Source organism: Orcinus orca, chromosome 13 (assembly GCF_937001465.1).
Source record: "Orcinus orca chromosome 13, mOrcOrc1.1, whole genome shotgun sequence".
NCBI classification, from domain to species: domain Eukaryota; kingdom Metazoa; phylum Chordata; class Mammalia; order Artiodactyla; family Delphinidae; genus Orcinus; species Orcinus orca.
Window position 1 is genome coordinate 24,931,130 of NC_064571.1, and position 18,681 is coordinate 24,949,810.

The following is an 18,681-nucleotide window of genomic DNA, read 5'->3' on the forward strand; positions in this document are numbered from 1 at the left end:
TGAGGATCCAGGAAGAGGAAGGAGCCACCTAAGCCAGCCTCACCTACTCTTCGGGGCCAGGAATGCAGACTCTTGAAGGCCAAAGAAATGTAGGTGTTCTTCTGAGTTAGCTGGACCTTGTGGGACTTTAAGCAGGGTGACATGATTTGACATATGAAATGTATATATGGGATATTCTCCTCCCTTTCACCCTCAGCCTCCTCTCATCCTTAACATTCTTCAGGCTTAACATTCAAATCCACAGATATGATTTTCTACACTCTTCTCTGGTTCCCCTCATTGTCTAGATTAATGCCTCCCTCTTCTCTTATCAGGCCTAATACCTTTGCTCATCATAATACTGCCCATTTTGTGTAGGTAATTTTCTCTTTCTCTGTCACTATACTGTAAATGTTTTCTAGGCTATATCCACAGCACAGTAGTACCTGGTTCAAATTATCATCTTGCCCCACTAATGGAGGATTAATAGATAAATCCTGATTTTTTAGCATTTATTTTAAATTTATTTATATTTAGCTTTTATTATTTACTTAGGATTTATTCTCTTTCTCCCCACCCCACCCCCAAGCATTGAGTAAAATTCCTTTAGAAAAAGTCAGGCTGTCTCCACCAGACAGGGAGAAAGAGGGAAAGATAGCCTTAAGACAGCTTGGGAGGAAAAATTAAAGGTGGACACACACATACATACTCACACTCTCTGTCAGCTCTGCGAGGTGGTGGAAGCAGAAGTGAGAGATCCAGAGTGGAAGAGAAGGTGTTCCCTTCCACAAGAAGGCTCTCCTTTGCTGTCTCTCTAAATGGGGTGGGGTGGGGCGGGATGGGGCAGGGTGAGCACTGTTCTCTTCAAGGTATCACTGGAGTTTTCTTTTCAGGGTTTAAGGGTGCTTGGAGGACCAGGCAGTGCAACATGCGATTCATATAAACGCTGAAATTCCAGGATTCGACAAAAGCAGAGTGAACTAGCAGATTCCCCGAAAGCATCGGATTTTAGCCCAGCTTAAATCCAAGACAGGAATAAGGACACAGACCTACTAGAGAATGGACTTGAGAATATGGGCAGGGGAAAGTGTAAGCTGTGACAAAGCGAGAGAGAGGCATGGACATATATACACTACCAAACGTAAGGTAGATAGCTAGTGGGAAGCAGCCGCATAGCACAGGGAGATCAGCTCGGTGCTTTGTGACCGCCTGGAGAGGTGGGATAGGGAGGGTGGCAGGAGGGGAGACGGAGGAGGGAAGAGATGTGGGAACATGTGTATATGTATAACTGATTCACTTTGTTGTAAAGCAGAAACTAACACACCATTGTGGAGCAATTACACTCCAATAAAGATGTTAAAAACAAACAAACAAACAAAAACCTTTCTGAACATTAAAGCGCTTCCCTGGAGATACTTTTCTCCCTCGCAGGAGAAGCGCTCAGCCAGGCAGAACGAGTGCATAAACTCGGCTCCCAGTAGAGTGCCGGCTTACTCAAACCCGAGCTTCCGCGCCCATCTCAGCCCACATCCCACAGTTCCGAGTCCCCGCAGTGAAAGGTGTGGTATCGGGCAGAGGGGTAGATGGCCCCCAGAAAGGGTCGGAAGACTCGAGTGCCCACGGAACCTCATCTCCCAGGGCGTCTGGCTGGAACGCCCTCAGAACCTCAGTCCACCTCGGTTTCTGCGAAACGGTTGGCACCTACTGGCGAGCCCCTCCCAGCTTCTCCCAGCGCCCTGTACCAGCTTGGCCATTTGAAATGGTCTTGGACTAGGAGACGAGGCCTCGAAGCCCGCCAGGGGCGGGTCTGGGGTGGGGAGATAAGACGAGCAGACATGCCCTCCAGTATTTATGCAAACCTGGCAGCCGGGTGGGGAGAGGAGGAAGAGCCCCCGACGCCACCCCGGGACCGGCTCTGGCCCACAGGCCGGAGAGGCGCGGAGACAGAGGCTGCTGGTCTCGGGACGGCCAACGCGAGGCCGCAGTGGTTGCTGGCAGAGAGCCCAGAGATGCGTGCCTGGGAGGCATACCCCTTCGCAGGGAGCTCAGCCCAGTCCCCACCGCCTGCGCGGGGGCCTCATCTGGAGAGCGCTACTGGAGATTTTCATGGGACAAGGGTGGCTGGGGAAGGTGTCCCCAAAGCTTAGAACCTATCACTGCTTCCCAGGGGAATCGGCCTGCTAGGGAAAGGAACTAGGTGTTTTGGGAGCGTTTCGGGCTGGAGCGAGGCCCGGAGCGAGCGCTGGCACGTCGCCCCCACACTTGGCCAACTCCGACCTCCAGAAGCAGGGGCCTCTGCAGAGCTATGGCAGCATTCCTGACCTCCCTGGATGTTGAGCGTCCATCGCTACAGCTCTTTCGCGAATCCTTCCTTTCCCCTTGGTTCATCTGGGGTTCCAGCTGCGGACCCCATCTGGCGCAGTTACTCCGAGGGGACCTAGCTAGCGCCCCCTCGAGGAGTGCGTGGGGAACCCGGCTTGCAGACTCTCACAGCAGGTAGCAGCAAAAAGCTTAGTGGCTGAGATGGTGCAGTGAGACTGTTGTTAACAGATGATGCAGCTGCAGCTCTGCGCAAGGGGACTGGCGAGCACGTAGCCAGGTACTGCCCCTTCCCAGTGACGTCTTTACAGTGGGTTATAAAGACCTCACGCGCAGCCTGCCAAGGTTCTGCTAACTCCCGAGCCGAGCAGGACCCGAGCCAAGAGGCGCCTGCAAAGCTGCAGACGGTGGCGGCGGCGGCGGCGGCTGTAGTGAAAGCAAAGGAAAAAATCTCCAGCTGGACGCAGGGCCCCAGAATTCCTGCCACAGGCTCTGAACTTTGACAGGTCGTGCTGTGACTAATACCTCCCACGCCCACCTTCGCCCCGAAGTCCTCACGCAGCACAGGACTTTGCCTTTCCCGCTGCAGATAGGAGGAATAGCAGTTGCAAGCAGCAGCAGGTGCAGTAAGGTGGAGGATCTCTGCCTCCTGGAACAGCGACCCCTGGAATTTCTTTCTCTTTTCCAGCTCAACGCAGGAGAGACGCTGTCTCCAGATTACAGAACTCAAGTGCTTTCTGAAGCTCAAAAGTGGAGGAATTCAAAGCCACCAAGGGTATACAGCACATCTAGAAGCTTTTATCTTAGCGTCAAGTCTTCTGCTTACAAGGAAAGAGTTCTGTCTAGAAAGAGCCTGCAGCCCTCCTGTCTTGGTTAAACAGGACTCTGACCCCAGGCGCTGGCTCAGGACCCTGCTGCAAAGGATTTGTGTGTGTGTACAGAGAGGAAGGTTTAATCGCTTAGCAGAAAAATGGATAACGTCCTCCCTGTGGACTCAGACCTCTTCTCAAACATCTCCACCAACACCTCGGAGCCCAACCAGTTTGTGCAGCCGGCCTGGCAAATTGTCCTTTGGGCAGCTGCCTACACAGTCATTGTGGTGACCTCCGTGGTGGGCAACGTGGTGGTGATGTGGATCATCTTGGCTCACAAGAGAATGAGGACAGTTACTAACTATTTCCTGGTGAACCTGGCCTTCGCAGAGGCCTCCATGGCTGCATTCAATACAGTGGTGAACTTCACTTATGCTGTCCACAACGAGTGGTACTATGGCCTGTTCTACTGCAAATTCCACAACTTCTTCCCCATTGCTGCTGTCTTTGCCAGTATCTACTCCATGACAGCTGTGGCCTTCGATAGGTGAGCTTGCCCTTTGTGGAAAAGGGGAAAAAATCCTTAAAGGAAGATAGCATTGCTATGCAGCTTCAGGGTTGGATAGTGCCTGGTTCAAGGTGGAGATTGGCCACCTGAACCCCTGGATTTATACTGACAGTCAGCTGAGTCAGTTGTTGATGGGGTATTTTATCTTATCTCACGATTTTCTTTTCTATTTCTTTCTTTTTCTACTCTTTTTCACCCATCACCAGTCTCCCTTCCTTTATGTATACATCCTACCTTTTTTCTTCATTTCTCTCTTTTATTTTTCCCTTCTCCACTCATCTTCCTGACATTTTCCGTTCAACTCCTACTTTGCTTCTTTCCATATATTCCTTCTCTCTTTTGCCTTTAAAGCCTGAAGGGGATACCCAGGATGTGGCCAAGGGGCCAACCCCGGGCTAGGGCTTTGTGAATCCTTGCAGGCCTGCTATTCAGCTATACAGCCTTTTGATACCTTCCAGTTTTAAGTACCCATAGGACAACTTTCTCATCTTCAATTTTTCCTGAATATTCAGGAGCTTTCTGCTCCCAACACAACTCTCCAATATTATTTGGATGTGAAAAGCATTTTATTAGAATCATAAAATACTCAGGATTCTAATTCAGCTCTCTCTATGCTGCTAGGGGTTCTCATTCAGAAATGAGAGGCAGCTATGCTGTTCTTAAGGATCCAGGAGTTTTTCTAAACTTCTCTGGCCATGTGAGGTCAATGTTTTTAGCCTCTCTACATCTACAGATAAACATGCTTGGCAAAGGCAATTAAAGGCAATTGAAAGCTCTTTCTTTCCCTCACCCAACAGGCTAGGGTTTCAGAAGCTGATTAAAAGTGAAAGTGTTGGCATTTTCACACATTAGAGCTACAGTTCTGGAATGAAAGTGTCCTCAGGTGGCATGATGGAAAATTGATCATTAGAGCACAGCTCTATTTGTATTGACTTTTTGGTGGGTGTACTAGGTCTCTAATGTGTATATCTCTGGGTGTACAAGTGTTAAATGTTTACCTAGGATGTGGAGGTATGTTTAAAACACCTACCACTGTGATTTTAAAATGAGTTCTTTTGATGGCCTTGCTGAGATAAATGAATATGAGAAGCCCAAAGAAGGAGCTAAGAGAAAAACTTCAAAAAATATCATTCCCAAATTACTGAATTCTTTTGTATAGAGATTTGCAATTGATTTGAGGTCTTTTGCAGGTTCTGTAGTCAATGATCACTTTTAAAATCAGAGAAAACTATGTTTTCTTTGCAGTGATGTCCAAATGCTAATTTTTAAGTTCCCTTTATGCAACTCTTAAGTGCTTAATATGTTGTGTGTAAAATAAGTTGTGGTGAATCAATTTATATTTTAAATGTAGAAGGGAAACCAATTACTCAAAGTGGTAGTGAAATGAATTCTTTTGTAAATTTATCTCTTACGCTATTCTGGTTTTTAGATATTTGGTTTGCTGAAAGTGAGGTACCTGTAATCTTTCTGCACTAACTTGCTCTTTTAACTTCACATCAGCCCTCTTAAACTTAGAAAACTCACAGCATGATGTATAACTGATTATATGTGCAGTGAAACCTGGTGCCTTTTCGGCCTTACAAACGCTGTCTTGATTATCCCTAAATTAGAGGGGAAGTTGGTATTTTTACTGCATCAGGTACTTGTGTGAGCTCAAGGGAGACCTGACAGTCAGCATGAGCCCAAGCATTCAGTAGCTGATGGAACACCAGAGGACAGCTCTCTTGCTTTGGCTTACACAGAAATGACATGTTCCACAGCCCTTCTCTTTCCCTTTGAACTTAGAAGGTTAGGGGCAAGATACAGGGTCAAACTCTTCAGTGGGTTGGGCAAGGAGCCAGATTTTGGCTGCCTTGACTCTGGCATCACAGGCTCCACTGTTTCTCTCCAGGCAAACCATAGACCCTGACCCTTCATGACACCTGCTCAGTGAGGTCAGAGGATCTCTGGTGTCAGAGTTGAGAGCAATGACAACAAGAAATGTCATCTGTGCCTGATGTGTAGATTATCAATGGCATGCTCAGGGTTAGAGTTCAAGGTAGAGTGAGGGATGATGCCTCAAGGCTGTGTCTCCAAGTCCTCCAAGTGCTCCTTCTGTTTTTCCTTGCTCAGCCTCATGAGCTGAGTAAATTAATCTCCTCAGGCCCTCTGATGAATCTAGCTCCACCACAGGCATGGTCATCCATTCTCTCCCAAGAATGCTTTAGAAAGGAAGAGACCTCGAGCTCTTTCCATATGAATGATTGCTTCTTTCTCCACCATGACAATGCAGACTTTGAGGAAATGTTAAATTATCTTTTTGTATGCTCCTTGAATTTTTAACAGATAACCTTTGAATCATATTAAAAATGAAAGCAACATGGTTTTCCAGATTATAAAATTAAACCTTGTTCATGAAGGACATAGAAACAAAAATACAAATCAACCATTAATTTGCAATGTAAAAATAACACCTGTTAACAGTTGAATTTCTTTTATGACTATTACACTACATAATTGAAGTCAGATTCTAGATAATTTTGTAACTTACTTTTTTCCATTGATATTAATGGAAAACATTAATAATATTTTCCCATGTTATTAAAATGTCTTCAGTCACATAATCATAGTGGCTTCCTATTATTCCATTTTTTGAATGTGCCATTATTACTTTAACCATCTCCCTAATGCTGGGAACCTAGGTGATGTCTAGATTGTTTTGTCATTATGATTAAGGTACTAATAAACATTTCTGTATGATAATTTTATTTTGCTTTCTTGATTATTTCTTTAGGGTAGATTTCCCAGAAGTAGAATTACTGGGTAAAATGAAATGAAATTTTTTAAAAATGCCATTGGTATTTTAATAGAAATTGCATTTAATCTGTAGATTTCCTTGGATAGTATGATCATTATAACAATATTAATTTTTCCAATTTGTGATCATGGTATATATTTCCATCTGTTTGTGTCATCTTAAAGTTACTTCATCAGAGTTTTCTAGTTTTTGGAGTACAAAACTGTCTTAGTTAACTTTATTCTTAGGGATTTTATTCTTTTTGATGTGATTTTAAATAGGATTGTTTTCTCAATTTCTCTTTATGATAGTTCATTGCTATAACATAGAAACAGAACAGATTATTGTATATTAATTTGGAGGCTGCACCTTTACTGAATTAATTTATTAATTTGAATATTTATTGGTGGTGTCTTTAGGATTCTCTATGTATAATATCATGTCATCAGCAAACAGTGACAACTTTACTTGTTCCTTTCCAATTTTGATTCCTTTTATTTATTTTTCTTGTTTAATTGCTGTGTCTAGGACTTCTAATACTATGTTGAATAAAAGGGGAAAAAGTGGACATCCTTGCCTTGTTCCTGATCTTAGAGGAAATACTTTCAGCATTTCACCATTAAGTATGATGTTAGTGGTGGGCTTGTCATATATGACCTTTATATGTTGAGGTACATTCTCTCTATATCCACTTGTTGAGAGTTTTTATCATAAATGGATGTTAAATTTTGCCAATAACTTTTCTACATCTAATGAATGAACTTATAATTTTTATTCTTCATTTGTTAACTTGGGTGTCACATTGACTGATTTGCTGATATTGAACCACCCTTGCAACCCTGTGATAGATTCCACTAGATCATAATGAATGGTACTATTAATGTATTGTCTAATTCAGTTTGCTAGCATTTTGTTCAGGATTTTTGCATCTATGTTCATCAGTGATATTGACCTGTATTTTACTTTTTTGTGTTATCTTTGTCTGATGTTGATATCAGGGTGATGCTGGCTTCATATAATGAATTTGGAAGTGTTCCTTCCTCTTGAGTATTTTGGAATAATTTGAGAAGGTTAGATGTTAGCTCTTCTTTAAATGTTTTGTAAAGTTCACCTGTGAAGCTGCCTGATTCTTCACTTTTGTTAGTTGGGAGTTTTAAAATTACTGATTCAGCTTCTCTACTGTTAATTTGTCTATTCATATTTTTTTATTTCTTCCTGATTCAGTCTTGGGAGACCATGCATTTCTAAGAATTTTCCATTTCTTCTAAGTTGTCCACTTTATTGGTGTATATTTTTCATAGTAATCTCTTATTACCCTTTGTATTTCTGAAGTATTTATCTGTAACTTCTCCTTTTTCATTTCTGATTTTGTTTATTTAGGTCCTCTCTCTTTTTCTCTTGATGAGTCTGGCTAAAGATTTATCAATTTTGTTTATCTTTTCAAAGAACCAGCTCTTAGTTTCATTGATTGTTCCTATTGTTTTTCAGTCTCTATTTCATTTATTTCTGTTCTGATATTTTTTATTTTTTTCCTTCGACTACTTTGGATTTTGTTCCTTTAGGTTTAAGGTTAAATTATTTGTTCGAGATTTTTCTTGTTTCCTGATGTACACTTGTATAAACTTCCCTCTTGTAAATGTTTTTGCTGCACACCATAGATTTTTGGATCCACTTTCAATTTCTTTCCAGGTATTTTTTATTTTCTCTTTGATTTCTTCAGTGACCCATTGGTTGTTTTCTAGCATATTGTTTAGACTCCATGTGTTTGTGTTTTTGCAGTTTTTTTCTTGTAGTTGATTTCTAGTCTCATACCATTGTGGTCAGAGTAGATGCTTGGAAACTTCCCTGGTGGTCCAATGATTAAGAATTCACCTTCCAATGCAGGGACACAGGTTTAATCCCTGGTTGGGGAACTTATATCCCACATGCTGCAGGGCAACTAAGCCCCCATGCCACAAGTACTGAGCCCGCATACTCTGGAGCCCGTAAGCCACAGCTAGAGAGAAACCCACATGCTGCAAATAGAGAAGTCTGTGTGCTGCAACAAAGAGACCGCACACCACAACTAAAGATCCCATATGTCACAACAAAGATCCTGCATGCTGCAACTAAGACCTGATGCAGCCAAATAAATAAATAAATAAAATAGTAAAAAAGAATAGATGCTTGATATGTTTTCAATTTTTCTAAATTTATTGATTGTTTTGTGGATCAGTATGTGATCTATTTTTAGAGAATGTTCCATGTGCCCTTGAAAAGAATGTGTGTTCTGCTACTTTTGGATGAAATGTTCTATATATGTCTATTAAGTTCATCTGATCTAATGTGTTGTTTCTCTAATGCATTGTTGCCAGTGTTTTCCTGTTGATTTGTGTCTCAAAGATCATCCATTAATGTAAGTGGGGTGTTAAGGTCCCCTTCTATTATTGTATAAGTATCAGTCCTTTATTCAGTGCTTTGCTCTTCTCCACTTCACTTAGTCCTTCACCTGGAGTTTTATTTTGTTCCCTCATTTGGAATATATTTCTTTGTTGTCTCATTTTGCCCAAGACTCTGTGTTTATTTGTATATATTGGTTAGGTCAGTTATTTTTTCCAGTGTTAGAGAAAAGAACTTATGTAGCAGATTCCATTGGGTACCAGTAGCACATTCCCCTTTGGACACTAGAGATATATTATCTTGGTGTGCCCTCTGTGTGGGCTGAATGGGCCCATCTGTTGTAGTGGGACCAACTACTGTGAGTGTGCTGGTTGGCAGAGCTGTTTTCCAACCCAGCTGGCTGCCAGTCCTGCCTTGTGTGTATGCTGCCAGTCACTAGTGGGTACATCCTGGTCCTGGGATGGCTGACTACATGTGCTGGGGGTCCCAGCCCTGATACTGGCCCACTAGTGGACAGGGTTATGGCCTTGGGTGTCCTGGAGCTACTGCAGTACTGCTGGTGAGCAGTGCTAAATTCCAGCATGGCTGTGTGTGCCAGGAGGCCATGGGGCTGTTCCTAGTACATGGGTGGGTGGTATAGGGTCCAGCATGGTTGATTATGTGGCCCAGGAAGTCACTGGGCTGATCCTATCCTACTGGTGGGCATTTCTGGTTCCTGGCATAGTTGACTGCGTAGCCCAGGGAGTCCCAGAGCTGGTTCTGGACTACTGGTGCATGGGACCTGGCTCCAGTGTTAATAGGCTAGAGGGAAGATGTCAAAATTGTCCTTGCCAGAACCAGTGTCCTTGTGGTAGAGTGAGCTCTCAAAAATAGCTGTCTTTAGAGACTTGCCAGCAAGATGGCAGAGTAGAAGGTTGAGAGCTTATCCCTTCTTACAAAAGCATCAAAATCAAAACTAACTGCTGAAAAAACATCTAAAAAACTAAAACGCTGGAACCTACCAAAAAAGATACCTTAAGTCCAAAGACAAAAAAGAAGCCACAATGAGATAGTAGGAGGGGTGCAATTGCAATAAAAGCAAATCCCATACCCGCCAGATGGGTGGCCAACAAACCAGAAAACAATTATACCACAGAAGTTCTCCCACAGAAGTGAAAGTCCTGAGCCCCACATCAGGCTTCCCAGCCTGGGGGTCTGGCAATGGGAGGAGGAGTCCCAGAGAATCTGGCTTTGAGAGCCAGTGGGGTTTGATTGCAGGAATTCTACAGGACTGGAAGAAACAGAAGCTCTATTCTTGGAGGGGTCACCCAAGGTCTATTGTGCAGGAAGACCCAGGGAAAAAAGCAGTGACATCATAAGAGACTGGGCCAGAGCTACTTGCTAGTATTAGAGGGTCTCCTGCAGAGGCAGGGGGTGGCTGTGGCTCACTGCAGGGAGAAAAACACTGGCAGCAGAAGCTCTGGTGAGTATTCATTGGTATTAGCCCTTCTGGAGGCCACCATTTTCCCCCAAGACCTAGCCCCACCCAACAGACTTTAGGCTCTGGTGCTGGGATGCATCAGGCCAAACAACCAACAGGGCAGGAAAACAGCCCAACCTATCAGCAGACAGTCTGCTTAAAGTCTTCCTGAGCACATCCCTGACACCAGAGGGACAAGACCCAGCTCCACCCACCAGCAGACAGGAAAAGACCTAAAATAACAAACTCAAAACAATTCAGGAAATGGTAATAGAAAGATACATATCGATAATTACCTTAAATGTAAATGGATTAGATGTTCCCAACAAAAGACATAGACTGGCTGAATGGATACAAAAACAAGACCCATATATATGCTGTCCACAAGAGACCCACTTCAGACCTAGGGACACATAAACACTGAAAGTGACGTCATGGAAAAAGTTATTCCATTCAAATGGAAAACAAAGAAAGCTGGAGTAACAATTTTCATATCAGACAAAATAGACTTTAAAATAAAGACTATTAGAAGAAACAAAGAAGGACACTACAAAATGATCAAGGGATCAATCCAAGAAGAAGATATAACAATTGTAAATATTTACGCACCCAACATAGGTGAACTTCAATACCTAAGGAAAATACTAACAGCTATAAAAGGGGAAATCAACAGTAACACAATCATAGTAGGGGCTTCTAACACCCCACTTTCACCAATGGACAGATCATCAAAAATGAAAATAAATAGGGAAACAGAAGCTTTAAATGATACTTTAAACAAGATGGACTAATTGACATTTATAGGACATTCCATCCAGAAACAACAGAATACACTTTCTTCTCAAGGGCTCATGGAATATTCTCCATGATAGATCATACACTGGGTCATAAATCAAGCTTTGATTAATTTAAGAAAATTGAAATCGTATCAAGTATCTTTTCCAACCACAGTGCTATGAGACTAGAAATCAATTACAGGAAAAAAATCTATAAAAAATACAAACACATGGACGGTAAACAATACACTACTTAATAACCAAGATATCATTGAAAAAATCAAAGAGTAAATCAAAAAATACCTAGAAACAAATGACAATGAAAACACCAAAACCTATTGAATGCAGCAAAAGCTGTTCTAAGATGGAAGTTTATAGCAATACAATCCTACCTTAAGAAATAAGAAACATCTCAATTAAACAACATAAACTTACAACTAAAGCAAATAGAGAAATAAGAACAAAAAACCAAAGTTAGCAGAAAGAAAGAAATCATAAAGATCAGATCAGACATAAATGAAAACGAAATGAAGGAAACAATAGCAAAGATCAATAAAACTGAAAGCTGGTTCATTGAGAAGATAAACAAAATTGATAAACCATTAGCCAGACTCATCAAGAAAAAAAGGGAGAAGACTCAAATCAATAGAATTAGAAATGAAAAAGGAGAAGTAACAACTGACAGTGCAGAAATACAAAGGATCATGAGGGATTACTACAAGCACCTATATGCCAATAAAATGGAAAACCTGGAAGAAATGGACAAGTTCTTAGAAAAGCGCAACCTTCCAAGACTGAACCAGGAAGAAATAGAAAATATAACCAGACAAATCACAAGCACTGAAATTGAGACTTGGATTAAAAATCTTCCAACAAACAAAAGCCCAGGACCAGAAGGCTTCACGGGAGAATTCTCTAAAATATTTAGAGAAGAGCTAACACCTATCCTTCTAAAAATCTTCTAAAATATAGCAGCAGGAGGAACACTCCCAAACTCATTCTCTGAGGTCACCATCACCATGATAACAAAAACAGACAAAGATGTCACAAAGAAAGAAAACTACAGGTCAATATCACTGATGAACATAGATGTAAAAATCCTGAAGAAAATGCTAGCAAACAGAATCCAACAGCACATTAAAATGATCATACGGCATGATCAAGTGAGATTTATCCCAGGAATGCAAGGATTCTTGAATACACGCAGGTGAATCAACGTGATAAACAATATTAGCAGATTGAAGGAGAAAACCATATGATCATCTCAATAGATAAAGAAAAATCTTTCAACAAAGTTCAATACACTTTTATGATAAAAAATCCTCCAGAAAGCAGGCATAGAGGGAACTTACCTCAACACAATAAAGGCCATATATGACAAACACACAGCTAACACCATTCTCAATGGTGGAAAGCTGAAACCATTTCCTCTAAGATGAGGAATAAGACAAGGTTGTCCACTCTCACCACTATTATTCAACATAGTATTGGAAGTTTTAGCCACAGCAGTCAGAGAAGAAAAAGAAATAAACGGAATCCAAATAGGAAAAAACGAAGTAAAGCTATCATTCTTTGCAGATGACATGATACTATATATAGACAATCCTAAAGATGCTACCAGAAAACTACTAGAGCTAATCAATGAATTTGGTGAAGTAGCAGGATACAAATTAATACACAGAAATCTCCTGCATTCCTACACACTAATGAGTGAAAAATCTGAAAGAGAAATTAAGGAAGCAGTCCCATTTACCATTGCAACAAAAGGAATAAAATACCTAGGAATAAACCAACCTAAGGAGACAAAAGACCTGTATGCAGTAAACTATAAGACACTGATGAAAGAAATTAAAGATGATACAAATAGATGGAGAAATATACCATGTTATTGGACTGGAAGAGTCAATGTTGTGAAAATGACTATACTACCCATAGCAATCTACAGATTCAGTGCAATCCCTATCAAACTACCAATGGCATTTTTCACAGAACTAGAACAAAAAATTTCACAATTTGTATGCAAATGCAAAAGACCCCAAATAGCAAAAGACAACTTGAGGAAAAAGTGGAGCTGGAGCAAACAGGCTCCCAGGCTTCAGATTATACTACAAAGCTACAGTAATCAGGAGAGTATGGTACTGGCACAAAACCAGAAATATAGATCAATGGAACAGGATAGAAAGCACAGAGATAAACCCATGTATATATGGTCACCTTATTTTTAATAAAGAAAGCAAGAGTATACAATGGAGAAAAGACTGTCTCTTCAGTAAGTGGTGCTGGGAAAACTGGACAGCTACCTGTAAAAGAATGAAATTAGAACACTCCTTAACACTATACACAAAAATAAACTCAAAATGGATTAAAGACCTAAATGTAAGGCCAGACACTATAAAACTCTTAGAGGAAAACATAGGCAGAACACTCTATGACATGAATCACAGCAAGATGCTTTTGGACCCACTTCCTAGAGAAATGGAAATAAATCAAAAATAAACAAGTGGGACCTTATGAAACTTAAAAGCTTTTACACAGCAAAGGAAACCATAAACAAGGCAAAAAGGCAACCCTCATAATTGGAGAAAATATTTGCAAATGAAGCAACAGACAAAGGATTAATCTCCAAATTTACAAGCAGCTCATACAGCTCAATATCAAAAAAAAACACAAAAAAACTACCCAGTCCAAAAATGGGCAGAAGACCTAAATAGACATTTCTCCAAAGAAGATGTACGGATTGCCAACAAACATGAAAGGATGCTCAACATCACTAATCGTTAGAGAAATGCAAATCAAACTTCAATGAGGTATCACCTCACACCAGTCAGAATGGCCATCAGCAAAAAATCTACAAACAATAAATGCTGGAGAGGGTGTGAAGTAAATGGAACCCTCTTACGCTGTTGGTGGGAATGGAAATTGATACAGCCAGTATGGAGAACAGTATGGACGTTCCCTAAGAAACTAAAATTATAACTACCGTATGACCCAGCAATCTCACTACTGGGCATATACCCTGAGAAAACCATAATTCCAAATGAGTCGTGTAACACAATGTCCATTGCAGCTCTATTTACATTAGCTTGGACATGGAAGCAACCTAAGTGTCCATCAAAAGATGAATGGAATAAGAAGATGTGGCACATATATACAATGGAATATTACTCAGCAATAAAATAAAACGAAACTGAGTTATTTGTAGTGAGGTGGAAGGACCTAGAGACTGTCATACAGAGTGAAGTAAGTCATAAAGAGTAAAATAAGTACCGTATGGTAACACATATATATGGAATCTAAAAAAAGAGAAGAAAATGGTTCTGAAGAACCTAGGGGCAGGACAGGAATAAAGACACAGATGTAGAGAATGGATTTGAGGACATGGGGAGGGGGAAGGGTAAGCTGGGACGAAGTGAGAGAGTGGCATTGACTTCTTTATACTACCAAATGTAAAATAGATAACTAGTGGGATGCAGTCGCAAAGCACAGGGAGTTCAGCTTGGTGCTTTGTGACCACCTAGAGGGGTGGGATAAGGAGGGTGTGAGGAAGACACAAGGTGGAGGAGATATGGGGATATATATATATATATATAGCTGATTCACTTTGTTATAAAGCAGAATGTAACCACCTTTGTAAAGCAATTATACTCCAATAACGTTGTTAAAAAAATTAAAAGATCAAAAGCTGGTTTTTGCAAAGATAAATAGAATTGATAAACCTTTATCCAAACTCATCAAGAAATAAAGGGAGAGGGCTCAAATCAATAAAATTAGAAATGAATAAGGAGAAGTTGCAACGGACACCACAGAAATACAAAGGATCATAAGAGACTATTACAAGCAACTATGTGCCAATAAAATGCACAGCCTGGAAGAAATGGACAAATTCTTAGAAAGGTACAATCTCCCAAGTCTGAACCCAGAAGCAATAGAAAATATGAACAGACAAATCACAAGTACTGAAATTGAAACTGTGATTTAAAAACTCCCAATAAACAAAATTCCAGGACCCAATGGCTTCACAGGAGAATTCTATCAAACGTTTAGAGACAAGTTAACACTTATCACTCTCAAGCTCCTCCAAAAACTTGCAGAGGAAGGAATAATTGCAAACTCATTCTATGAGGCCGCCATCACACTGATACCAAAACCAGACAAAGATACCACAGAAAAAGAAAATTATAGGCCAATATCACTGATGAACATAGATGTAAAAAATCCTCAGGAAAATACTAGCAATCCAAATCCAACAATACATTATGATGTACTCCATGATCAAGTGAGATTTATCCCAGGGATGCAAGGATTTTTCAATATCCACAAATCAATCAGTGTGATACACCACATAACAAATTGAGGAATAAAACCCATATGATCATCTAAATAGATACAGAAAACCTTTTGACAAATTCAACACCCATTTATGGTTAAAAAAAAAAAACCTCCAGAAAGTAGGCATAGAGGGAACTTACCTCAACATAATAAAGGCCATATATGACAACCCTACCACTAACATCATGCTCACTGGTGAAAAGCTGAAAGCATTTCCTCTAAGATCGGGAACAAGACAAGGATGTCCAATCTCACCACTTTTATTCAACATAGTTTTGGAAGTCCTTGCCATGGCATTAAAGCAGAAAAAGAATAAGATAAATGCAAACTGGAAAGGAAGAAGTAAAACTCTCACAGTTTGCAGATGACACGATACTATACGTAGATAATCCTAAAGATGCCACCAGTAAAATACTAGAGCTCATCAATGAATTTGGTAACGTTTCAGGATACAAAATTAATACACAGAAATCTCTTGCACTTCTCTACAGTAACAACAACAAAAGATCAGAAAGAGAAATTAAAGAAACAATCCCATTTACCATCACATCAAAAAGAATAAAATACCTAGGAATATAACTACCTAAGGATACAAAGGACCTGTACTCCAAAAACTGTAAGATGCTGATGAAAGTAATTGAAGGTGGCACAAACAAATGGAAAGATATACCATGTTCTGGATTGAAAGAATCAATAATGTCAAAAAGACTACTACCCAAGGCAATCTACGGAGTCAATGCCATCCCTATCAAATTACCAATGGCATTTTTCACAGAACTAGAACAAAGTATGTTAAAATTTGTATGGAGGCACAAAAGACACCGAATATCCAAAGCAATCTTGAGGGAAAAAACGGAGCTAGAGGAATCAGGCTCCTTGACTTTAGACTATACTATGAAACTACAGTCATCAAAACAGTATAGTACTGGCACAAAACCAGAAATATAGATCAATGGGATAGGATAGAAAGCCCAGAAGTAAACCCATGCACCTATGGTCAATTAATCTCTGACAATGGAAGCAAGACTATACAATGGAAGAAAGTCTCTTCAATAAATGATGCTGGGAAAACTGGACATCCACATGTAAAAAAGTGAACTTAGAACATTCTTTAACACCATATACAAAAACAAACTCAAAATGGATTAAAGCCTAAATGTAAGACTGGTTACTATAAAACTCTTAGAGGAAAATTAGGCAGAACATACTTTGACATAAATCACAGCAATATCTTTTTTGATATGTCTCCTAGACAGATCAAAAATAAACAAATGGACCTAATTAAACTCAAAACCTTTTGCACAGCAAAGAAAACCATGGACAAAACAAAAAGACAACCCACAGAATGGGAGAAAGTATTTGCAAACAATGCAATGACAAGGGATCAGTCTCCAAAATTTACAAACAGCTCATGTAACTCAATATGAAAAAAACAAACAACCCAATCAAAAAATGGGCTGAAGACCTAAACAGACATTTCTCCAAAGAAGACGTACAGATATCCAAGAGGCACATGAAAAGATGTTCAATATCACTAAGTATTAGAGAAATACAAATCAAAACTACAATGAGATATCACCTCACACTTGTCAGTATGGCCATCATCAAAAAATCTACAAACAGTAAATACTGGAGATGGTGTGGAGAAAAGGGAACCCTCCTACACTGTTGGTGGGAATGTAAATTGGTACAGCCACTGTGGAGAACAGTATGGAGGTTCCTTAAGGGACTAAAAATAGAGCTACCATATGATCCAGTAATCCCACTCTTCGGCATATATCCAGAGAAAAACATGGTTCAAAAAGATACATGCACCCCAATGTTCATTGTAGCACTGTTTACAATAGCCAGGACATGGAAGCAACCTAAATGTCCATCAACAAATGAATACATAAAGAAGATGTAGTATATATGAAATGGAATATTATTCAGTCATTACAAAGAATGAAATAATGTGACTTGCAGCAACATGGATGGACCTGGAGATTATCATAGTAAGTGAAGTCAGACAGGGAAAGACAAATACCATATGATATCGCTTATATGCAGAATCTTTAAAAAATGATACAAATGAACTTATTTACAAAACAGAAACAGAGAAGGAACTTATGGTTACCAGAGGTGAAGGGTGGGTGGGAGGGATAGATTGGGAGTTTGGGATTAACATGTACATACTACTCTTGTATTTAAAATGGATAACCAACAAGTACCTACTGTATAGCACAGGGAACTCTGCTTAATGCTCTGTAATAATGTAAATGGGAAAAGAATTTTAAAAAAGAATAGACACATGCATATGTATAACTGAATCACTTTGCTATACACCTGAAACTAACAAAACATTGTTAATCAACTATGCTCCAATAGAGTAAAATAAAAATTTTTAAAAAAACCCACAGAGATTGATATCTGGATGTGAATGATCCAGAGCCTATTAAATGTTAACCTACCCATACCAGCTACCCCAGCTCCTTTGAAAGCTTCCATTATAGAAAGTGGGATTGCTTAAAAGCCTTCATTACAAACAGATTGGTAGATTAAAATACCAGCATCCCTACTGACATCAGGTGGTGTGTGGTTTTAACTTGTTTGCCGTTCCTTTTGTTTGTTTTTAATATGGAATAAATATCTTTGCCCATTTTTAAAAAAATGGCTGCCTTGATTGTCTATGTCTCCAGTGGGAGTCCCAGTTCCCTCTTGCCTCTCTGAGGGGCTCTCTAAGATCAACAAGTGGGTCTGACCTGGTCTCCTTTCAAATTACTGCTTCTGCAGTGGGTCTCAGAGAGTGTGAAATTTTGCATGTACCCTTCAAGCCCAGAGTCTGTTTCCCAAAGGCCTCCAGCTCTCCCATATGCAAACTTGGTTAGCCTTCAAACCCCGATGTTTGGGGACTCACCTTCCAAGTAAAGGACCTCTGGGATTGGGAGCCCTCTGTGGGGCTTGGACCCCTCACTCCTTGGGAAGAACCTCTTCAATTGTGATTATCCTCCTATTTGTTGGTCAGCTCGCCAGGATTGTGGATCTTGACTATACCATGTCTTTGCCCCCCATCCCACCTGTCTCCTTGTGGTTCCTTCTTTATATATTTAGATGTGGAAAATCTTTTTGGTTCATCTTCATGTCATTCTCACTAATTTTGGTGTGTCCATGGGAGGAGTCGAGCTCAGGGTCTTCCTACTCTGTCATCTTGGCTGTTCCTCAAAACACTCAGGATATTATATTTGGTTTAGACCTTTACTGCATTTTACCCATAGTCCATTTCAGTCTTTAGTCATGTATACTTT

General features: G+C 40.3%; 1 protein-coding gene across 1 annotated transcript in view; it reads left to right on the top strand.

The window, feature by feature from the left end:
• Positions 1 to 2,619: 2,619 nt before the first annotated feature.
• The window catches only part of TACR1 (tachykinin receptor 1), a 98,818-nt gene continuing 82,756 nt past the window's right edge, over positions 2,620 to 18,681 (top strand). The window contains exon 1 of the mRNA XM_004277124.3: positions 2,620 to 3,657. Coding sequence (XP_004277172.1) covers positions 3,269 to 3,657 — 389 coding nt within the window. The 5' untranslated portion in view covers positions 2,620 to 3,268. The remainder of the gene's footprint in view (positions 3,658 to 18,681) is intronic.